At 37.4% G+C, this 25085-nt stretch overlaps 1 protein-coding gene across 5 annotated transcripts in view; it reads right to left on the bottom strand.

Annotated features, from left to right (window-relative positions):
- Positions 1-25085, bottom strand: part of OSBP2 (oxysterol binding protein 2) — a 243366-nt gene that overhangs the window by 134370 nt on the left and 83911 nt on the right. Inside the window, exon 2 of one of the 5 annotated variants that reach the window (XM_051973140.1) lies at positions 14785-14890. The exons of the other annotated variants lie outside the window; for them this stretch is intronic. Coding sequence (XP_051829100.1) covers positions 14785-14827 — 43 coding nt within the window. The 5' untranslated portion in view covers positions 14828-14890. The remainder of the gene's footprint in view (positions 1-14784; positions 14891-25085) is intronic. 5 annotated transcript variants of the gene reach the window in all.

The raw sequence follows: 25085 nt of genomic DNA, 5'->3' as shown, positions 1-25085 counted from the left end.
AAAATCAATCAATAAATATTTATTAATACCCACTATGTCTTAGGTCTTATGCTGAGTGCTAAAAGAGGAACAATGGTCCTTTGTGCTATTAACTTCCCTGTGTGCTTGGATCAATGAACTACTGTCTGTAAGAAAGTAATAAAAATGAGTGATCTCATTAAAAGCCTTCATAAACCTTTGGGAAGGCACTCCTGGGTTCCAAGATCTAGAACAAGCTCTATTTTCCTTCTGGCCTCTTGTGTCAGGAATCATGTGGTCGTGGGAAGAGCATTGCCTGGAAACCCTATCTCTCTAAGTCCTAGGCCCCTCAATGGACTTCAGTTTCCTCTCCCCATGGATGGCTTCTAAATCTGCTTCCAGCTCTGGCTCTTAGTGATTCTGTTTAGGACGAGACCAGTGATTTCAGTAAGATAAGTAACTCTCTATACCCATGCAGCCTGGCACCTGCTCTGTGACTTACTGTATCAGGGCATAACTGGGACACAAAGGATGGAACGGACTGTTCAAGGCTCATGTAGCCAGGTTGTGGCACCAGAAGACCTTGGAGGCATGTCTTCTTGGCTCCAGGGCTAGCTGGACCCACTCTATCATAATCTGGAGATTCTGCAGGATTCTGTTATTCAGACATTGATTTCTTGGGAATAAACAACTCTGCCACTCCCAAATGAATATGGAAGAACAAAGAAAGGGCCTTGAATGGTGATATGTTCTCTTATTAATCCAAACACAAATGTTGACTAAAAAGGCAATGGGCATTAAAGAGTGCCTCCTGCAGACTCTGCCAGGTAGTGAGATGGACAGCCTCCAGCACTATCCCACCACAACAGAGCTAGAGACAGGGAGAACCAGTGAACCAGAGGTGGGGCCTACCATGGGAGAAGAGAAGGAGGGGGGATGGAATTTGGGAAATGGGCCGTATTTCTAATAACCTCCAACTATGCTGTAAAAGTCTATTTTTTGTTTTTGTTTTTGTTTTTCCTGAAGCATTTGGGATTAAAGTGACTTGCCCAGAGTCACACAGCTGGGAACTATTAAGTGTCTAAGGCTGGATTTGAACTCAAGTTCGCCTGACTTCAGGGCCAGTTCTCTATCTACTGAGCCATCTAACTACTGCAAAAAGTCTGTCTTTTTAATAACATTTTTTTTTAGTGACGTTGTATGCATCCAAAATGCAAAGAGCTGTCAAGCAGGTGACAGCACGTCACTCCCAATGGCCTGCGGTTGAGAAGAGGAATCCAAGCAATCCTCAGCAGAACACATGACAGTGAAGGAGCCACACAAGTCATTTAAGTAGATGGGTGGTCTCAGTATTGTCTTAGTGCCATGAAATCATAAAAGACATAAAACGATTAAAGCACGCACTGGATGGCTCCTCTACAGAGGATTCACTCAAGAAAGGGTGGAACACAAAATTTAAGAGGATGATGAGAAGGCCTGGATGGCCTCCAACATGCACTAAGAGGGGTAGTATCCACACTTTGGAGAACATGTCCTTATCAAAATATGTGCTGTGTCCTGTGTTAGGCACTGGTAAAGGTTCCCTAGCTTTCTCAGTGCCTAGCTTAGGGTATAACATAATTTTTTCCCAACTTCAATAGCATTTTATTTTTCCAAATACATATAAAGAGAGTTTTCAGTATCTATTCCTGTAAGACTCTGTATTCTAAATTTTTCTCCCCCCCTTCCTTATCCCCATCCAAGATAGAAAGAAATCTGACATAGGTTAAACATGCACAATCCCATATTTGTCAAGTTGTGCAAGAAAAATCAGACCAAAAGGGAGAAAAAACATGAGAAAGAAAACAAACAAACAAACAAAAAGAGGTGAAAATACCACATTTGAACCACATTCTGTCTCCATTGTTCTTTCTCTAGATGCAACTGGCATTTTTCTATCCCAAATTTATTCAAATTGCCTTGAATCATTTTTGAAAAGAGCCAAGTCCTTCATAGTTGATCATTCCATGATCTTGGGCACAAATATATTTTGATAGAAGAAACACAGTCTTTGTCTTCAAAAAGCTTATAATCTATTATGGAAACTTCAACTTTTTAAAACAGACATTGTTGAAAAAAGCCAAGTCCATCACAACTGATCATCATGTAAACTTGTTGCTGCATATAATGATCTCTTTCTACTCATTCATTTAAGATTAGTTCATGCAAGTCTCTCCAGGCCTCTCTGAAATCATCCCTCTGATCGTTTCTTATAGAACAATAATATTCCATAACATTCACATACCGTAACTTAATCAGCCATTCCCCAACTGCTGGGCATCTGCTCAGTTTCCAGTTCCTTGCCACTACAAAAAGGGCTGCCACAAACATTTTTTCACATGTACATGTTTTTCCCTTTTTAAATGATCTCCTTGGAATACAGATCCAGTAGAGACATTGCTGGATCAAAACTTAGCCCTGTGGGCATGTCAACATTCATAAAAAGAGTATGAACTCCAAATTTTTGTCCTTCCCTTCGCTCCCCACAAGCAAGGAAGCAAGCAATCTGATATAGGTTATACATGTATAGAGATAAATATATTTTAAGAGTTCTATATACAGAAGAATGTAGTATATAAATTGACATTTTAACATCTTGATTATTATATTTTAATAAAACTTTCCATTATAATTGTATGTATTTTATCCATATTTTTAAAACATTCGTTTGACAAAACAAATGCAAACAAGATTAGAAGGGAAGCAACAAACTGGGAAAACATCTTCACAGTTAAAGGTTCTGATAAAGGCCTCATTTCTAAAATATATAGAGAACTGACTCAAATTTATAAGAAATCAAGCCATTCTCCAATTGATAAATGGTCAAAGGATATGAACAGACAATTTTCAGAGGATGAAATTGAAACTATTACCACTCATATGAAAGAGTGCTCCAAATCATTATTGATCAGAGAAATGCAAATTAAGACAACTCTGAGATACCACTACACACCTGTCAGATTGGCTAAGATGACAGGAAAAAATAATGATGAATGTTGGAGGGGATGCGGGAAAACTGGGACACTAATGCATTGTTGGTGGAGTTGTGAACGAATCCAACCATTCTGGAGAGTAATCTGGAATTATGCCCAAAAAATTATCAAATTGTGCATACCCTTTGATCCAGCAGTGTTTCTATTGGACTTATATCCCAAAGAAATACTAAAGAAGGGAAAGGGACCTGTATGTGCCAAAATGTTTGTAGCAGCCCTATTTGTAGTGGCTAGAAACTGGAGAATGAATGGATGCCCATCAATTGGAGAATGGCTGGGTAAATTGTGGCATATGAATGTTATGGAATATTATTGTTCTGTAAGAAATGACCAGCAGGATGAATACAGAGAGGACTGGCGAGACTTACATGAACTGATGCTAAGTGAAATGAGCAGAACCAGGAGATCATTATACACTTCGACAACGATATTGTATGAGGACATATTTTGATGGAAGTGGATTTCTTTGACAAAGAGACCTAACTAAGTTTCAATTGATAAACGACGGACAAAAGCAGCTACATCCAAAGAAAGAACACTGGGAAACGAATGTGAACTATCTGCATTTTTGTTTTTCTTCCCGGGTTATTTATACCTTCTGAATCCAATTCTCCCTGTGCAACAAGAGAACTGTTTGGTTCTGCAAACATATATTGTATCTAGGATATACTGCAACATATCCAACATATAAAGGACTGCTTGCCATCTAGGGGAGGGGGTGGAGGGAGGGAGGGAAAAAAATCGGAAAAGAAACGAGTGCAAGGGATAATGTTGTCAATATAAAGTAATCATTAAATAAAAATTAAAAAAAAAAAACATTCGTTTGAGAAAGTATCTAGAGGTTTCAGGCTGCCAAATTAGTCTATTATAGAAAATTCTAAGAACCCCCGAACCAAGGGTTTGACAGATATTGGAACATGATTCAGCACAGTGATGTAGAGGTCCAAAAGCAGCTACTGCTCTCCTAGTCAATATAGAAAGAGGTAAAGCTACCAAGAAGAACGAGGTGATGGCCCTTCTAGGTTCTGTCCTGTCAGAACCTATCTGAAGCATAGTGTGCTGCTTGGGTCTCCCCAGCATGAGGACTGATAAACTGTAGAATTTCCACAAGAAGGTAAGTGAGCCAGGAGTTCTCATGATATGGATGGCTGAAGGAACTGGGGTGGTTTGGTGGAGACGGGTGGGTGCCATGATAGCTATGCTCAAACATCTGAAGGGCTGCTATGTGGAAGGAGGATTAGATTTCTCCCATTGGGGCCTACAGGACAAACAACACATACTGACAGATGGACATTGCAGGAGAGCAAATTTAGGCTTGATATAGGCAAAAAACGCCTCTCTCCCAAAAAAACCTCTTCCAACAAGCCAAGCGGCCCTAAAATGAAATGGACTTTTTAAAAGGCAGACCACCCTGGATATCTTCGGGCAAAAAGGTAGATCACTTGTCAAGTATATGTGATCAAAGGAATTTTTTTCAAGGGGCAGATGAGTTGGACTTAGATACCTCTTGGGTTTCAATTCTCAAAGTCAGAGATTCTTACTCTCAAATCTTCAAGGACACCCTACTGCAGGAGTCCTCAAACTACGGCCCATGGGCCAGATGTGGCAGCTGAGGACATTTATCCCTCTCACCCAAGGCTATGAAGTTTCTTTATTTAAAGGCCCACAAAACAAAGGTTTTGTTTTTACTATAGTCTGGCCCTCCAACAGTCTGAGGGACAGTGAACTGGCCCCCTATTTAAAAAGTTTGAGGACCCCTGCCCTATTGCTTCTAGGGGAGAAAATATAAACTCTTTCATTTGACACTGAAAGCGCCACACAGTCTAACACTAAGCCATTTTTCAAAACTTATTTCATATTCCTCTCTTCATAGTCTATATCCTAATCAAACGAGATTACTAGGGAGAATCCTGAAACCAGCTTTCCGTCTATCAATTCCTTTGTACTCTGAACCTCCTCTTCTCAACATCTTTTTTTTCCTTCAAGGCTCAATTCTGGGACCACGTTTTCTGTGAAGATTTATTCAGTGCCTCCAGTTAATGATGCAATCTCTTCCAGTTACTTTGTACTGACTTTTGCATCCATGTCCTACCCACTTCAACAGATAGCAAATAAACTGAGTTGAGTAGAGGGATTATTTTGTTTTTATCTGTTTCTGAAGTGGCTGGAATTTCATGAAAATGTATCAAGATGATTCCCCCAAATGAAAATCCTAATCCTGCATAGTGCCAGGGAAAAGGTACTTGATTTGATGACAGAAGATGTCACACCGTTATAGATTCAGGGATGAAAGAGATCTGTGAGATCATCATCTCTTACTTCATTTTACAGCTGAAGAAACTACTTTCAGCAGAGCTTGATGGAAGACAGGGAAAATCAGAGGTAAAGAGGAGGAAGAAGAGCATTCTGGGTATGGAGAATGTTCTTACTAGGGAGCCCATCTCAGAGATGAAATAGGTGGTCAGTCTGAGCATCCAGGCACATTATTGCTTCGAGGGAGACTCGCAAGAGACAACAGATGAAGAAGTAGAGGCAGGCAAGAAACTAGCATCAGGGATTATATACAAACTCTTTACTCTTAACCAACTGACTCCAAGCCACCTTTCCAGCTCTATTTATGTCGCTCCCTTATACTCTTCAGTCTGGCCACACTGGCCTTTCTGTTGCTCCTCACATCCATTCTCTCCCTGTTACTGTATTGATGGTTCTCCATGTCTGAAATGCACCCTTTCATTATTTCAATCTTAGAATCCCTACTTTATTCCCAAAGCCTGGCTGGTTCCCCCTCACTAGGAAATCTTTCCTGATCCCATCCTCACCCCTCTCCCTCAAAAGCTCCCCTTGTCTTGACAGAAAGGCATGCATGTGAGAGGAATCTTAGCAAGTAGACTCCAAATGCCTGACAGGGGTAATAAATGAACGGTCACAGTAGACAAGCAGAGCACAGTATCAGAGGAGCTTGGGGACAGGCAGAAGTTTCTCAGCAGGTAGTCATGGGCACTGGGTTTCAGTGGGTTTTCATAATCCAATAGGAAATATTTGCCATGATTTATAGATGGCCACTTCCTTGCAGAGGAATAGAGGCAGTCATAATGGAAGCTGTACAGTGATAGCTAATCAAGCTATAACCAAGCTAATTTAGAGCAACCAAAGTTTTAGAGAACCAAAAAAACCAGGTGCACTACCTCAAAAATTAGGCACAGCAAATTGAAAAAAAAACTTTGTGGAACTCAGATTCTTGTGGTTCCCTTTGTGTCAAACACTGGGTTATTCTTGGTTGACCCCCTTTGACTTTGTTTTTTAATCTTCATACCAAACATATTTCCAATTTGGGCACTGATTTTTCACTTGGGATCCTTTACTCAATATTCTCTCTCTCTAGCCAACAATTCTGGCCCACTTAATTGATCAATCAATTTACCAATGAGCATTTATCTGGTGTGTGTGTGTGTGTGTGTGTGTGTGTGTGTGTGTGTGTGTGTGGTGGGGGTAACTGCATCTTTCTGAACCAGTAATGTATCTTTGCTGAATGCCTTTCCATGAAATACTTAAGCAGCTTACTTTTTAGGAAATATTAGACGTTCTATGAGTCTCGTTTCATTCCAATTCTAAGCCTAAATAATTGAATCAGACTTGATACAAAACATGTAAAATTATCACTCATAGACAAGGAGCTCTTTTAGAGCCCTTCATTGCAACATAAATAAATTCTGCATTAGGGAGTTTACTACGATATTATCTATGTAAGATTACAGTATAATCTTATTGCATGTATTCTCTTATATTTCTATTAAAATAGTTCAATGTGGCATGAGTCAGAATTGTGTTTGAATACAGTTAATTATTACCCGTGTGATAATGTCAAGTAATGCTCATCTAAATTTTCTCATTTATAAAATAGGAATAATAATAACACCTACCCCACAGAGCTGTTGTGAGGGTCAAATAAGATCATCTATGTAAAGGGACACATAGCATCATGTTACTTAAGAACTTGATAAGGTCTTCTGATAGTTAGATATTTTATATTTTTTGAAGACATTCTTCTATTTTGTATTCTTACTATCATTAGCATATAGCTGTACGTAATATGTTCCAATTATTTTTATTCCTGTTTGCTATGATTTCACCTTCTCATTTGATATTTTGATATAATTTTCAGCTCTCTTATTTTTAATCAGATTTGCTGAGGATTTATCAATTTTATTAGTCTTTTTAAAGAACAAGCTTTTGGCTTTATTTATTATAGATCTTCTATTTCTAATTTATTTCCCTTCTAATTTTTACATATCTTCTCTTTTGTGCTTGTGTTAGGTAAATTTGTTGATTTTCTAATTTTTCAATGAATATTCAGTTCATGACTTCTCTCTTTCATTAATTTGTTAATGTATGATTGTGTGGACAATGTAGCAAATAGGGCAGCTAAGGGATTCAACAGATAGAGCTCCAAGACTAGAATCAGGAAGACCTGAGTTCAAATATGGCCTCAAACACTTATCTGGGCAAATCACTTAACTATTTGCTTCAGTTCCTTATATGTAAAAATGTGATGAAGAAGAATATGGCAAACCACTCCAGTATCATTGCCAAGAAGACCCCCATGGGGAAATGAAAAGTCAGATGTAACTGAACAATGTCCACAAAATGATTGTGAAGAGATGATTTTCCCTGATGACTGCTTTAGCTATATCCATCCCAGAAATTCTGATGGGTAGTTTGATCATCATCATTTTCTTCTACACAATTACTCCTTGTTTTTATGATTTAATCTTTGACACACTCACTATTAAATGGTTTAATGGTTCAGTCTCCATTTGAGTCTGTATTTTTGTTCTGAGGTTCCTGAACTAGCTTCTATATTCATTGTACTTTGGTGTGGAAAGGATCATTAATTATTTCTGCATTTGTTTGCAATTTCTCTCTGCCTTAGTATACAATCAGCTGTTTTTCAGGGTATTTTTTTTTAAGTTCCATGTGGTTCTGAGAATATGTATATTCTCTTGCTATCCCATTTAGGAGATACCTCAGGTCTTTTAATTCTGGTTTTTCTACCAATTTCTTCAGTTCCATATTTTTCCTTTTATCTTTCTGTTAGGCTTTTCCAAAACTGATTGAAAATAATCAAATCTCCCATCAATACTTTGTTACTATCTATGTCTTCTCAGCTGTTTCCTTTATGGATTTGGATGCTAAGGCATTTTAGAGTGCATATGTTTATTATTAATATTAGCTTGTTGTTTATGGTTCCTTTCAACTTAACATAATTTCCTTGTTTATATCTTTTTATTTTTTGAAATTTTGTTTTTGCTTTGTCTGAGAGCATGATGCCAACTTTTACTTTTTTGGATTTACTTGATGCACAGTAAATTTTTTCCCATTTTCCAAAGTTTTATTTTGTGTATGTCTTTATTTTTAAAATGTGTTTCTTGTAAGTAATGGATTGTATGTAAAATTTTGTTTTCTAATCCAATCTGTAACAAAATTTTTCATTTTATTGGATTATTTAATCCATTCACATTTAAAATTATAAGAATTTTGCTCTATCTGTAGCTAAAATTTTGTTTCAAGTTAAGATTTTCCCCTCTTTTCTACCATAAATAAGTATTGTATTCCTTCAGTTACTTTACTTTAGTCTTTTAAAAAAGATATGTTTCTAAAGACTTTCTTCCCCCTTCCCCTTCATGCCATTTCCTTATTTGTTACTACTTCTTTCCCTAAAAGTTTTTTTTTAAATAATTTCTTTTCCTTTCCTATCTTTATTTGGCTGTACAATTTCTTCCCTTTCTTTTTTCCTCTCATTCATGTCATTACTCCTTCTCTCTCCTTTTCTTCAGCTAGACCTGTCCATTCATTTTAAACTTTCTATACTTTTTTCCAAAGGATTTCTCTCACTCTCTTCATTATTTACGTTCTCCTTCTGTTCACTCTGTGCTAGGGTATAGGACCCTGCCAAGAGGGAGTACAGAGCCACCTGAAATTTTTTTCTGAAACTACCCCTTTTCATTTCTAATAGCACAATAATATTCCATCACAATCACATGCTTCAACTTGTTCAGTCAGTCCCAAATTGATGAGCATCCCCTCAAATTCCAATTCCTTATCACCATCAAAAGAGGTGCTCTGATTTTTTTAGATAGGTCCTTTTCCTCCTTTGAGTACTCTGGAATACAGACTTATTAATGGTATTGTTGGATTGAAGGGTATGCACAGTTTTTTGACGTTTTGGTCAGATCGTTATCCAAAATGGTGGGATCACTTCATTACTCCACTAATAGTTTAGGATTATCAATTTTTCCTCAACTCTGCCAGTATTTGTCATTTCTGATAAAAGTGAGGTGGTACCTCAGAGAGGTTTTAATTTGCATTTCTCTAATTGATAGTGATTTAATGCACTTCTTCATCTGACTATGGATAGTTTTGCTTTCTTCCAAAAACTTCCTATTCATATCCTTTGAAAATTTATAATTAGAGTATGGATTTTATTTTTTATAAATTTTACTGTACTCACTATATAAACAGAAAATGAGGCCTTTATCGGGCCCTGTAAAAATTAATTACTTCATTACCTGTATTGCCTTTTAGCAAAATCTAGTTTCCCTGAATATAACTTTAGGCCTAATTTTGCTTTTACTTTGTCTGAGAGATCATGATTGCTACCTCTGCCTTTTATTAGTGTAGATGAAGTATAACAGATTCTTTTCTAGCCTTTTAACTCTTTGTCTTTCTGTTTCAAGTGTGTCTCTTATAAACAACATGTTGTTGGATTCTGGTTTCTAATTCAGTCTGTTAAGCACTTGGGCTTTATGAAGACACTCCTCTCATTCACATTCACAGTTATGATTATTAACTATTTCCCTTCATCCTGTTTCTTCTGTTGATCTTTCTCCCTCTTTATTATCCTATACCTCCTCAAAAATTTGTTTTGCTTTTGACCTCTGCTTCCTTTAGTTTGCCCTTCCTTTTTCTTTTCCCACACCCACATTTCTTTTATCCCCTTCCTCTTTTATTTCCCTGCTGAGCAAGACAGATTTCTATACACAACTGAGTATGTTCTCTTTGAACTAGTTTTTATGAGATCGAGGTTCAAGCAATGCTTAGCATTACCTCCTCCACTATAAAGGCTCTTCCTTGCAAGTCTCTTTTATGTGAGAAAAATTTTCCTATTCTATCTCTCCCTTCTCCCAGTGCATTCCTCTTTCTTACCCCGTCCTTTAAAAAAAATCATTCCATCATATTCAACTCAGATCTATTTTCTCTGTATAATCCTTCTAATTATGTATAATCCTTCCAGCTGCCCTAATCATGATAAAGTTCTTAGGAATTACATGTATCATCTTCACATTTTAGAATTAAATTTAATTTCTTCAATCTATTTTTCATGTTTTTTCTTTCATGAGACACATTTTCTTTTATTTTTCCATTCTTTATTTTGTTGATTCTCAGTGTCTTATGAAGTATGACATTGCTTGATTCTACTTTTAAGGAATTATTTTATTCAGGGAGATTTTGTATCTCTTTTTCCATTTAGCCAATTCTGTTTTGTAAGTTCCTTTCTTCAGAAAAGGTATGGGTATCTTTTACCATTACACAGATTTTATTTTTAAGGTGTTATTTCTTGTTAATTAACTTGTCATAATATTCTTTTATAACACTCATTTCTTTGTAACAATTTTCTTTCTACCACACTCATCACTTTCTTTTACTCTCCCAGGAATTCCTGTAGGGCTTGAGAAAATTAACACTTTTCTTTGAGATTTTGGTTGTAGCTGTTTTCACACTGTTGTCCTTTTTTATGTATTGGACTTCTATACAACCATAGGAATTTTTAGTGGGCAAGGTTTTTTTTTGTTGTTTGTTCATTTTCCCAGCCATTTCATGACTGCAGTTGCTCTCTGTTTACTTGGAGGTGGGGGAAAAAGAAGGGGACAGGCACTGTCCCAAGCTTCAGGACATTTTATGTTGCTGTTTCAAAGCTAGTTTGGCAGGTCTGCAAATTGTCAATGCTTCCAAGGTGGTGATCCAGTTAAAGATGTGATCTAGGCTTTCTTGGTCTACATTCTAGCTGCCCTAATTATGATAAAGTTCTTAGGAACTTTATCCAAGAAATGCCCCTGGTTCCCTGCAGCCACAAGTACAAGCACTTCTCTTGGCTTTGGAACAGTGATCAGATCTCCTCTACTCTCCTAAAACCATAATCACTAGCCAGCACTCTTCTCCACACTGTGACTAGGATCCCTGCTTCCTTGAGACTGCTTACAAGTGCTCCTTTCTCTACCCTAGAACTATGACCAGAATTGTTTATGGAAGACAGAACTGACAATCAGCACCAACGATACCTAGTGACAGCAAGGGTCCCCTGTAATCTCTTTCTGATCATTTGCCCAATCCCCTTATCATTCCTGGGCTAACAGTTCCAGAAACTGCTGCTCTGCTACTTCTGTCATGGCTATCTCCAAGGCCCACCACTGATATTGCCTTGCAGTCTGTTCTGGGATGGTTTTCACTCCAGTAGCAAAGACCCTTTTTGCCAACCACTCTGACCTTTTGTTGGCTCTGATACCTCAAAATCTGATTTGAGGATTTTATTTTAAAGTTGTTTGGAGAGATATGTTAGAAGAGCTCAACTGGGGTACTACCTTGTTCTGATTTCTCGGCTCCATTTTGATCTTTTTTAAATCTACATTTGTCTATAAACCTCACGATCTCCTACTCCTCCAGGTGTCAGTTGCACAGGATAAGTAGGACTTTTCAAGCACCAAATTTCCCAGGCTTCAATCTAGCACAGAGTCTGTATCTCCCTCCTCTACCATCTCTCTTCACTCATGCTCAAAGAGCATTTATCACCTCCCTCCCAACCTCCAAAGTAAGATCTACTTTCTTTCCCTCTTTTCATCTTTTTCCTCTAGTCCTTCATCCATTCCTCTCTAGGCTCTTCTCTTTCTGAGGCCAGAAATTGCTAGGCCTTGATTAGACCTTGGTGTATCCCATATTCCACTTAATTTCTGCAATTCTATTCCCCTATTTCCCTTTCATATACCCTCCCATATTATAATATAGTATCACAAAAGAAACATTCACTTTTAAAGCAGAGTGCCTCCGGGACGCTTAATAACTATTTGCTTAATACAATTAGACATTCCTATAGAGTTCTAGAGACCACTTCATTCTTTTTCATCTCCTGCCTCCTACTGTAAACATATTATTTTTCAGCTTTCATTTGTATTTATAATGTCCTTCCGCTTCTTCACTGTTCCCTCTACTTGACTTATGTTTTAACCCATCTTTTTATGTACATTTAGAAAGAAATCTTTTATTCATCTTTCTGTTCTCATACTATTATTGCTGCTGCATTTATACATTCTTCCTGCATTTTTGTTGCTTGGGATGTTAGGGAAGCAAATAATCTTTAAGGTTTCTTTCTAAAAAATGTTTCCAACTCCTCTTTGTTAGTGAATGTTCATTTTTAGTCCTATATGGTTAAGCTCAGATTTGCAGGACGGGTCATCCTGAGTTTCACTACTCTTAAGAATATATTATTCTATTATCTCTTCCTTTTTCTAATGAGTATAGAATAGTCTTGCTTTATTCAAAGGTCCTTTCCTTTGTATTTAAAAGTTTTTCTTTGGATAGCTCCCAGAACGTGATTCTGAATTGAACTGTTAAATTGAAACACTGTGTGTGTGTTTGCAGCCACAGATTTCTTTTTAGAGGCAATCTGTAAATTCTTTCAATTGGAAGTTTTTTGTGTTCAGAAATTCTGGACATTCTCTTCTATTTTTTCACTCATTCTAGTTTTACGGGTTTTTGTTCTATCCTGTTCTTCTGGGAGATCTATGATCCTTAGTTTGTCTCTATACATTCTGTGTTCAAGATCTTTATGTTTTGCTTGCACAGCAATCATATTTTCCTGTAATGTTATTTTTTTTTAATCTTATCCTCTTCAAGGTTGTCCTTTACTTTTCTGTATTTGGATTTCCAAGTTATCAATTTCTGGAGTGGTGCAGTGGATAGAATGCTCACACTAGAGTCACAAAGACCTGAGTTCAATTCTAGCCTCAGATATTTACCAGCTATGTGAACCTGGACAGTCACCAAATTTCTGTTTGCCTCAATTTCTGCTGCTATAAGATGAGGATAATGACAATATCTACTTTTCAGGACCATTGTGAGGATCAAATGAGATAATAATTGTAAAGCACTTAGCATAGTGCTTGAGATATAAAAAGCAATATTATTTATGTTAGCTATTATTTATATTATTACTATTGTCATTATTATTGTTGTTTCATGGTCAAAGCTTGCCATTATAGATTCTAGTCTTCTCTGTTTCTGCTTATTAATTTTACTGTGTAGAACATAAATTCTCCACTCATAATTTTCATTTCTCTTTTACACAACTCAGGATTATCAGATTGTGGTTCCATGTTCTCAAATTCCACAGGATTCTCAATCCAATCAAATGTTGAATAATCCCTCCCTCTTCTAAAAACAGTATTTATTCATAGATGCCTGAACTCATTTTACTAAATTCAAACACCATTATTTCCTTCTGTTGTTAACAGTTTTCTTGTGGATTTATCTGTTTATGTTCAAGGCTCAAGCTCTTTTAGTTTTCTGCTCAAGGTTTTTTTAGTTTTCTTCTTCCTGAAATCTTTGGTACTTTCAGTCTTTTTCTCCCCTTATTTTCCTTTTCACTAACTTCCTGATCCCTCCCCTATGACTGTGGTTTCTTATATCTCAAGTGTCTCAGCCTCCTCTTACACTTATTCACAACTAACCAGCCTCAGTGTCTCTGTCTCAGAATTGGCCCCAGCCAGATGCTGGGTTCTTTCCTTCATGCATGGTGGAGTGCTGGACACCTTCCCCACATACATAGTATCTTGTCTTGGGGATCTGCCCCATCTCTCTCTATTACTCAGTTTTCTGGCCTGGTCACAGTTAAAAGCCTATTTTCCCTGTAGCACTGATACTATAGGACTGTAACCCTCAGCAAGTTAATACTTGTGAAGGGCTGTGACTAAACTGGCTTTTGAAATCCAAACAAACATCTCAAGTCTGGAGTTCAGGTCCCCACAAGGATGACTTCTGATAGAAGCCTATATTGTCTCCTTGGATGCTCTAGTTCAGGATCTATGAATGTCTGTAAAGCTCAGGTTCTGGGCTTCTGTAGTTTTGCTTTTTGTCCTTTAATCTCCTTTTGGATTCTGAATGTCCTAGATGGAAACAGCTGAAGCTATTTGATCTTGGCAAATAATTTCTGTTCTGAGGAGATTTGAAAGGTTGAAGAAATCAGAGAAAATGTTTAGTTCTTCAATTTGTTGGTCATGTGACCTGAAATTCTCTCTTCTAACCTTCAATTGTTCCTTGACTACTGGCTACTTTTCTATTGCCTACAAAAATTCTCCTGGTCATCCTAAAAAAATCCTCACTTGATCCCTCCATCCTTGATACCTACTACCTCTTCCATTTTGTGATCAATTTTCTTGAGAAAAGGGCTATAAAAGGGTGGACACTTCCTCTCCTCTCCCTCCTTCTCTCTCTCTCTCTTAACTCTCTACTCTAACTTAACTCTACTTAAACAACCTGATCATTTAATCAAAAGTGCTCTCTCCACAGTTACTGATAATTTCTTAATTGTCAAATGTAATTACCCTTTCTCAGTCTTTATCTTCTTAACCTCTAAGCAGTCTCTGACATTGCCAATCACCCTGTTTTTGCTCAGTATACTGTTCTCACTAGTTTTTGTTTGTTTGTTTGTTTTTACAACACTTCTCTTTCCTAGTTCTCCTCCTACCTGTCTGATTCCTCGTCTGGATCTTCATCCAGGTTGTGCCCATCACCTAAGGTTCTGTCCTGTGTCCTCTTCTCTATACTATTTCATTTGGTGGTTTCATCAGCTCCTATGGGGGTATGGGGAGGGGAATAAGCATTTACATAATGCCTACTATGTGCCAGAACTGTGCTAAGTGCTTTCATAATTATTATCTCACTGATCAAACCTGCTTTCCCACCTCTCACACTGCTGACCACTTCTCTATACCATCTTCTCTCTAGGTTTTCCTAACACTCCTCTCTCCTGGTTCTCCTATCTGACTGTTTCTTCTGTCCCCTTGGCTGGGTCACACGCAGGGCCCACCTGCTAATAGTTGGGCTCATACAGGTCTCTGTCCTGGGCACTTAATGCTATTTCACAAGGGGATCTCTTCCAATCCCGTGGATTTAATTACCATGCTGCTCATGCTGCTCATTCTCAAATCTGCTAAAACAGTACTAGCCTTTCTGCTGACCCTCAGCCTCCCATCTCCAACTATCTATTGGATACCCTACAGACATGTAGTTTTAAACTGAAGTCATTATCTTTTCCCTTATATTATCTTCCTTCTAAACTCCTCTAATAGGAAATCACCATCTTCCCAGTAATCCAGGCTTACAAGATAAACTGTCATTTTCAACTCCTCATTCTCTTTCACCTCCATATCCAATCAGCTTCCAAGGCCCATCAATTTTACCTTTGTAATTTAATTAAACCCAATAAACATTTATTAAGGGATTACTATAATCAGGTGCTGTCTGCTAAGCTTTGGAGATACAAATAAGAAAAAGAAAATCAAGACATATTTAAGAAGTTTACAGCTGAATAGGGTAAGAATGCATGAGAAAAAGCTGAAAAGTGCTCATGGAAACTGGAAAGTTACCTGCAAAGTTCAGATCTAAGCTTTCAAATAATAATAATAAAAAAAAGCTTTGAAAAGAATTCAATACTCCACTATCTGGCCAAGCGATCAGAGGGGGAAAGGTCCCGGAGGAACCCACTCGGAATTCTCTCAAACTGAGTCTTTCAGCTCAGTGAACATTCCTCTCATACAGCACATGTCCCCTCTTCTCCTTTGACCCCCTCACCCCTATAAACATCAGATCTAGTGCCTTGATGACTGCAGTAGTTGCTGATGAATCTGCCTGCCTCCAACCTCCTCCCAATTCATGCTGTCCATGGGATTGTCCTTTATAAAGCACACACCTGATCATATCCCTCCCTTACTGGATACTCTCCATTCAAAGGCTATGCAGAATTTCTGTCCCTTGCTCCCCAAGCCCTGCAATATCATCAAGCAATCTAGGTGTGCTGATCCATCTCCTTAAATAGGCTTTGCAGCTTATGTAAAAGCAAAAAGAGCAAGGTGACATAATGGAACTTCATTCTTTCATGCACACACTTTTTTCTGTTCTCTTGTGCATGTAGGGAGCTCATTCACTTTGGTATTGATGCTTAGAATAAAAAAATGCATTTCAACAGCACAGAGATGTGAGGAAACAGTGAGGAAAGGCTTATAATCAGTGCAGGAGAATGTTATTACATCATTATGGCTAGAGTTGCATAATAACAGTGACCATTTTACATATGAGAAAACCAAGACTCAGAAAAGGACTGCACTAGATCATACTGTCATCTCAATTAAGTGGCAGGCTCAGTTCTTGAACCCTGGTCTTTAGGCTTCCTCCTACTTCAATGTTAAGCTTCCTAGGTCTTGGCATTTATCGTCTCAGTACTGCTTGAAAAGCTTTTACTATAGGGATAAAAAGATTCACTACAGTGACACATAGAGAAGGCAGAAGCATGTTGTGGAAAACGCTCTCCAGTGAGTTGGCAATTTGGATAAGAGAACCACTACTCTAAGGAAGCTGCTAATTAGTATTTACTTGAGGGAATTCTGAGTTTTCATCAAAGTGTTTTTTCCTGAGCTCCTCCATATCCTTAGTGATCTTATGATTTTCTCTATAAAACAGATGGCATCATTAAGATTATTTGTATTTCAAATGTCCTTTTACAGGATAAGATCTTTTGAAAATCTTAATTAGCTTCTTAAGTAATGGAATACTATTGTCCTTGACAAGAAGAAGAGTTAATGATATAGGTTTCTTCCTCAGCTCTATTAAGAAGAAATAGGAAAAAACAGGTAAGACCATGGGAGGAATAGTTATCTTTAATTTGGCAGTTTTACTCAATTTAGAACCTCTTCTATGTAGATGCAGCCAAAAGTTTCTGAGTCAGAGAACCTTTCTTCTGAAGCAGAAAGATCACAGGATTTCAGAGTTGGAAAGGGTCATCTCACCTCATCTCTTACCTGACAAGTATGAAGGGGGAGTGAAACCATGTTCCCTTTAACATTATCACTCTGAAACTGTGTTCCCTTTTGATCTTGGAGTCTCAGGCCCTCCTGGGAAAGCATATCTCCCCAGATAAATTAAGTGTTGTTATTCAATTAGAAATCTTGGTCAAAAAACACCCCATTGATCTTTTGGGGATGCCAGACCCTTTTAAATTCCAATTGGAGATCTTGGCCAGATACCAATAAGCATCTAGGCCTGGGGACTTTGGCTTTCTTTTCAACCTGAAACCTGAAGCCTCAAGATTCCTTTTTTTAAAGGGCAATTTCTGAACTCATTCTTTGCAGAAGGTCTAAAGCAGCTTGCTCCAACTCTTTGGTATAGCTGCTAGACCCTGCCCACTGAGAAGTCATTCTCTTCTCAGTGCCAGCCTCCATTTCCCTAATAGAACTCTGCCACTAGAGAAGTCAGTCTCTTAGCAAAACTGGCTTCCTATCCAACAATAAACTTCCATTTTTGCCAATTAATATTTCAGGTTTGGGAATTCTTTCACGTTGAACCTGTGCACCAACCAAAAGGAGATTTCCATAACTCTCTGACTGCCACTAACCTCATCAAGCGAACATGCAACTTTTGCAAAAGACCTTCAAGAAAGCAAAATCCAGCACACTCTGCAGGTAGTCCATTCCAGTCTGGGATAACTCTTTTGGTTGGCAAGTTTTCCCAATGCTGAGTCTAAATCTACCTCTCTACAACTTCCATCCATCATTCCTGATTCTCCTCCCTCCACATGAGAAAACCAGTCAGGTTTCCAAGGATAGCTAATTATATCAATGACTCCCAATCCTTCAAGAGATCCTTATGTGATAGAGATTTAAGTTTTCTTATCAACCAGTTTCTCTCCTAGGAACAGTCTTCAGTTTATTAATATCTTCCTTAAACTCTGGTGCCCAGAAATATAGGTGAGGTTTGGAAATGGCACTGCACAGTGGAACTATCACTTCCTTCTTCCTACAATCGCTCTTTCTCTTAATGAAGTCCAAGATGTTATTAGTTTTAGTTGTCATCCCATCACATAGTCAATTCATGGACCTCGCAATCCATAAAATCTCTAGGTCCTTTTCAGAACAATCAATCAAATATCCATTAAAGCACCTATTATTGCCAGGCACTCTGCTAAGAACTTGGGATACAAAATAAGGCAAAAGACAGTCCCTGCCCTAAAGGAGCTTACATACAAAAGGAGGGGACAACATGCAAACAAATATATGCAAAGGAAGATATGGAAGATAAATAAGAAACAATTAACTGAGGGAAGTCATTGGAATTAAGAAGGATTGAGAAAGGCTTCCTATAGAAGGTGAGATTTTAACTGGAACTTGAAGGAAACTAAGGAGGTCAACAAAATAAAGGAAAGTGTTCCAAAGAGGGAAATTGCCAGGAGCCAAAAGGGGGAAAGATAGAAAGGGCTCTGAATGCCAAACAGAGCATTCTGGATTTCCTTCTGGAGGCATTAGGGAGATGTTGAAATTTACTGAGTGGAGGCACAAGTCCAAGGCAAAAGAATTCGCAAATCTGAAATCTGTATGGCACAAAAGGGAATTTTATTGTTCACTAAGAAGGAAGCTTTCTTAGCGGGCAAAACTCCTCCTTAGGAGTTTGGCACTTAGAAGTCAGCTTTGCTAGGAAGACAGAATTCTTAGAGAAGTTTATAAAGTGGAGGTTTGACCAGGCCTGCATTTTAGGAAAATCACTTTGGTTAAGAATGCATAATGGATCAGAGGAGAGACTTGAGGCAAGCAGACTCATCAGCAGGTGACTGCAGTAGATCAGGTGTGCAAGAAGAACAGAAAGAATGGAGCAGGGCACCATGTCTTTCTGTGGAGGGTTAGTTGTGGGGAGCGTGTGAGGCTGCTTCCCTAAGCCTGAGGGCTGGGCTTCCCTAAGCTCAGCATCCACTGAGGCCAGTTCTGTGCACCAAAAGTTATCTGGGAAGGAGACCTGGGCTGATGAACTGTGAATTATTTACACACTTTGAGAGCCAGATTCCAAGGAAAGATTGATCACAGGGAAGAAGTGAAAAAGTGAGGAAGGAGTGAAATGAGGGGAAAAAATGACAGCTATCAAAAATCTCAGAAAGAAAAAAATTTAAAGACCTTAACATAGGCAGGGAAGTAGAAAGGAAAAACATTAAAAGCAAAAGGAAATATGGCCTCCAGATCTAGGAAACAAGTTTAAGTATCCATAAATAAAGATTATAAAATTAAAGGAAATGTTTCAAATCAAATGACTTAAGTTCCAAATGCCTTAATATCCAAATTCACAAAAACAACAATATCTGAGTTACAGAAAAAATAGACAGAAACATAATAGTGATAGGAGACTTAAATACTCCTTTTTCTTAAATAATTCTTAAATAAATACACAAAAGGGAAATATGGAACTGAACAAATGGCTGTAAAAACTAAAGCTAAAAGACTTATATCTGAAATGGGACTACAAAAGAAAAAAAAGACTGCAATTTTTCAGCACCAAAAGAAAATTTTACAAAAACTATGTATTAGAGCACAGAAATACTACAAATAAATCAAAAAAGGAAGAAATAGTATAAATACATTCTTAACAGATCATATTACCATAAAAACAGTCCTTAGTACAGAGACTAAAAACAATAGATAAGAGATCCAACTGAAGATTTAACAGTGAAATATTAAATAATGAAGAGATCAAAGAACCAATCATAGAAACTTTAATTATTTTAAAGAAAATGGCAATGATGAAACAACACACCAAAATTTCTGGGATACAGCTACAGTAGTCCTCTAGAAAAACCATATTCTCACAAATATACATTAATAAATAGATAAAAGGAGAATTAATGAACTGAATATGCATCTAAAAACCAAGAAAGTCAAGAAATGAAAAAACCTGAAATAAGGACAAAAGAGGAGATATGAAAATTACAGGGAAAATAGATAAAATAAAAACACAGCATGATATTGTTGGGGGTGAATCCTGAAACTGTCTCAAGTTTTCCCCTGGGAAAAGCATACCTTTCCCAAACAATGCCCTCCCCAAGTTAAATGGTCTCAATTCAGTTGGAGATCTTGGCCTCATAGTCCTATTGAGTGTCTCAAAACTCCAAGATAAGTAATCTTTTTTCAACTGGAAATCTAGGCCTGGGGCATTGAGTGAAATCTCATTCAATTTTGAATGGAAGCCTAAGCCTCAGACAGCTAATAAAAGACAACTCTGAACCCAGAATCTTTGCAGAACTCCTAAACAGGATTATGCTTGCCAAGGAAGCTGCCTTGGCAAAGCTGCCTGCTAGGACTTTTGCCCACTGTGGGGATATTCTCTTCTCAGTGTTAACCTTTGTTGCCTTCCTGACAGGACCTTGCCACTAAGTCTTCCTAGCAAAGCTGACTTCTTATTATCAAACTCTTAATGAGGAGAAAGCTTCCTTCTTAGTGAACAATAAAATTCCCTTTTTTGTCATAAAGATTTCAGGTTTATGAATTCTTTTGCACTGGACTTGCACCAACCAGAGAGGATTCCCCACCCCAATTCTTGCACCTCTTCACTACCACTAAGCTCATCATTTGCATCTCATCACACCTGTTAATTAAGGAATAGAAGCCTGAATACAAGAAGAAACTGAAGAAAAAGTATCATCAAGAAGGTCAGGAGCATCTAAACCTAATCTTTGAGTTCCTGGGCTTTCAGAAATTTTTGGTTAAAAAACCTAGCTGCCTTCTTATCTCATTAGTTTTTACTCCCCCCCCCCCCTCGGTATGGGAGGACAGAGACAAAAGAGGGAGCAAGGGAGAGAATAAACATTTAAATAGTATTTGCTTTGTGCCAGGTACTGTGCTAAACATTTTTTGCAAATATTTATCTCATTTGATCCTTACAACAATCCTGCAAGATAGATATTACTATTAGTTTCTTTGTACAGTTGAGGAAACTGAGATAAAGAGAAGTTAATAACTTATCTAGGGTTATATAGATAAGTGAATAAAGTTGGACTTGAACTCATTTCTTCCTGACGATAGTTCCAATAGTCTTTACGAAAGTCACTGATTGGCTGTCTCAAGTCTATCCACACAAGGGAAGAGAGAGAGAGAGATATGAGACAGACATTAGTGGGGATAAATGGAAGAAGTGGATGCTTTCTGAGAATGGCAGACACAAGGGTATGTTTGTAGGTAGTAAAAAAGTTGTCAATGATGACAATTATTGAGATAGTGGAAATTAATAGAGGGGACAGTCTTGTGGAGAAGATGGGATGGAATAGGATTACTTGGGCACATAGAGATAGGTTTAACTGGGTTAGGGAAATGGAAGGAAGAAACAATATTATATTATGTTACATTATATCATATTATAATGCATGTTAGCATTGTGCCTGACACAATGCTAAGTCCTGGGGATATACATATAAAAGAAAAGTCAGATCATTCTTGCCTCTAAGGAACTTATATTCAAAGACAACACACAAAAGGTAGCTGAAGAGTTGGAAGACAGAAGCTTCAGAAGGAACTTGCCAATGGGCCTTGTGGGCCGTGTGGGTGGAGGCACATATCAGGTCAGGAAGGCTTGGCCTCCAAGAAAAATTCCGGCATGAGGAAATAGCAGGGTTGGTATGATTTTTAAGCTCAGAAATTTGGGAACCAGAACCAGGAAAAGAATGAGAAAGGTGAAGGAAGAGACATTGTCACAAGACTTTTGAGTAACATGAGATGAGGAACAGAGAAGAAGATGGAGTTCACAGCAAATAACCATAATTTTATTTCAATGATTTAGACAAGATTCTTAGCTGACGGTGGGGGAGTAGGACCATGGGAAGCTTAAAGAAGGATGAAGGATGTGATTTTGGACACTTTAGTTGAGGATAAAATTGATTATATTGGTTGTTTTCCTACTGTTGAACCATCCTTGCATCCGTGGTATTAATCCCATTTGTTTATTATAAATTATTTCTTAGACAAAGTGCTGTATCAAAATCTTTGATAAGATTAAAAAATTTTTGACTAAAAATTCACTAATTATATTGGATTATAGTTTTCCTTTTGTATTTTATCCTTTCTAGTTAGATATGAGGACTATGTTTCATTAAAAACAAGTTTCTGGTAGGGGTTATTAACTGTTCTTTAAAAGTATATGAATCTATCCTATGAATCTATCAGGAGCAGGAGGTTTTTTTGCTTTGGTAGTTCCTTTATTGCTATAGCTATTTCTTTTTCAAAGTTTCAGTTATTTAATATCTCTATCTGGTCTTCTGTAGTTTGGATATTTTATGTTTTTGAAGGTATTCTATCTTTTTTGTGTTCTTAGTTTTGTTAGTATATAATTGTGAATAGCATGTTCTGCTTTTTTTTTGTTGTGATTTCATCTTGCTCACTTATTTTAGTGATTTGATTTTCTGCTTTCTTTATAATCATATTAGCTGAAGATTTATCATTTTTAGTATTCTTTTCAAATAACCAGCTTTTAGTTTTATTTATCATTCTGATGGGGGTAAGCCCCTTTAATCTATAAAAGAAAGGTTATTCAGAGTCTCATGGTCTCCTCTGGAAAAAGCATACCTTTCCAAGACAAAACCCAGTTATCTGCCCAGAAATGTGGTCGCACCTCCACTGAGTTGAAGATTAGTCTGGGACCATTCCCAGTAGCTAAAACTCCTAAGATAAGTGATCTCTTTTCTATTAGAGTAAGCTGTCTGCCAGGACTTTTGCCCACCCACAGTTGCCTTCCTGACAGAACCTTGCCACTAAGTCTTCCTAGCAAAGCTGATTTCTCATTGCCAAACTCTTAATGAGGAGAAAGCTTCCTTCTTAGTGAACAATAAAAATTCCCTTTTGCCATACAGATTTCAGGTTTGTGAATACTTTCGCATTGGACCTGAGCCAACCAGAGGGCATTCCCCACCCCAATTCTTGCACCTCATCACAACTACCACCAATCTCAACATTTGCACCTCATCAGGTGGACTAGGTATTTCCTCCATATATAACATCATAAGAAATTGAATGGGAAGGATATCACTTCTGCATTCAACTTTCAAGTTAGCTTTATATAGTTTTGGTATACTCAGAAAATATGGATCAATAATAGCAGCCACTTCTCTAGTAATTATGTGAAAGCTTCTTACTCTCTTACTCTCATCTTAATTCTAGTTTGGCTTCTGACCTCATCATTCAACAAAATTGCTCTCTCCAAAGTTACCAATGATCTTTTAATGATCAAATCTGGCAGCCTTTTCTCAGTTCTTACTCTTCTAGAACACTCTGCAGCCTCTGATACTGTCAATCACCTCTTTTTCATAAGATTTTTCATTTAATTTCTCTCTGGATTGTCATGACCCTTCTTTCTCCTGGCTCTCCTTTGACTTAACCATCCTTTTTCAGTCTCCTTTGCTAACTCCTCAATCCCTAAATGCAGGTATTCCTTCAGGTTCCCTCTTCTCATCTCAATTTATCTCTATGTAGACTGAACTTTAGAAGGTAGCTAGTGATTATAGAAAGGCCTGGAAAGATTTATATGCACTGATGCTGAGCAAAACAAGCAGAACCAAGAAAACATTGTACACAGTTAACAGCCAGAGTGCAATGATCAACTTGGTCCTTCTCAGTGGTTCCGTGAACCAAAGCAATCCCAATAGACTTTGGACAGAAAATGCCATCTGCATCCAAAAAAGAACTAAGGAGATAATGTAAATTAATATGCCATGTTCACTTCTTTTCATGGTTTTTTCTGCTTGGTCTGATTTTTCTCTCCCAACGTAATTCATAAAACAATGTGTATTAAAAAATAAATAAACTATAAAAAAGAAGTTACCTCAACATCTCTTAGGTGATTGAACTGAAAATAGTGCTAAGATTGTATTGTCTCTGTTTCATCTTTTCAGCCTTATCACATAGTATTTTTCTTCAACATTCTTAGTTTATAGCCACATAGTATTGCTTGTCATAACTTTCAAATATCCCCTGTAATTTTGTTTCTTGTGGTGCTTCTCTTCTTCAGAAAGTCCTTTCCACACTTCCCAAATCTGCCTATGGAACTCATATCATGATTCAATTCAAAAGTCCCTCTTTCTATAGAACTTTCCTTCTGCCTGACACTTGACACATTTTATAAATGTTGAATTATTAGTTAATCCATCCCCAGAAAAAAGTAACCTCTATTTTATCTGATCTTGAAATATTCTGAGTTCCTTTTATGCATTTCTCATATTTTAATTTAGGAAGTAACTGAGACCAGATTTGAAATAAGATCTTATTGATTCCAGGCCTATCCACTGTGCAATAGGGAAGTTTGAAAAAGAGAAAGATTTATTTTTAATAGCTTTTTATGTTTCTAAATACATGCAAAGATAGTTTCAACATTCACCTCTGCAAAAACCTTGTGTTCCAATTTTCTCTCCCTCTCTCTCCCAAACCTCCCATAGACAGGAAATTATCCAATACAGGTTAAACATGTGCAATTCTTCTAAACAAATTTCCATATTCAGCATGCTATGCAAGAAAAATCAGACCAAAGGAAAAAAATGAGAAAGAAAAAAACCAAGCAAACAAACCACAACAATAACAAAAAAGGTGAAAATATACGTTTTTATGTTACAATCCACCTTTGATCTCCATAGTTCTCTGAATGCAGATGGCTCTTTCCAACCCAAAGCTTTTGGAATTGGCCTGTTGAGAAAAGTCAAGTCGATTGCAGTCAATCATCCCATAACTTTGTTGTTGCTGTTACAATGTTCTCTTGATTCTACTCACTTCACTTAGCATCAGTTCATATAAGTCTGGAATTCCTGGCTTTTCTGAAATCCACTTGCTCATTTCTTTTAGAATGATAATATTCCAGAATATCCATATACCATAACTTATTCAGCCATTCCCCAACAGATGGGTATCTCCCCGTTTCCAGTTCCTTGCCACTACAAACGGGGCTGCTACACATTTTTTGCACATGTGGATTCTTTTCAAA

This window comes from Antechinus flavipes, chromosome 1 (genome assembly GCF_016432865.1).
Source record: "Antechinus flavipes isolate AdamAnt ecotype Samford, QLD, Australia chromosome 1, AdamAnt_v2, whole genome shotgun sequence".
Classification (NCBI taxonomy): domain Eukaryota; kingdom Metazoa; phylum Chordata; class Mammalia; order Dasyuromorphia; family Dasyuridae; genus Antechinus; species Antechinus flavipes.
The sequence above is the reverse complement of the archived record's forward strand: the minus strand, read 5'-3'. Positions and strand labels throughout refer to the sequence as shown.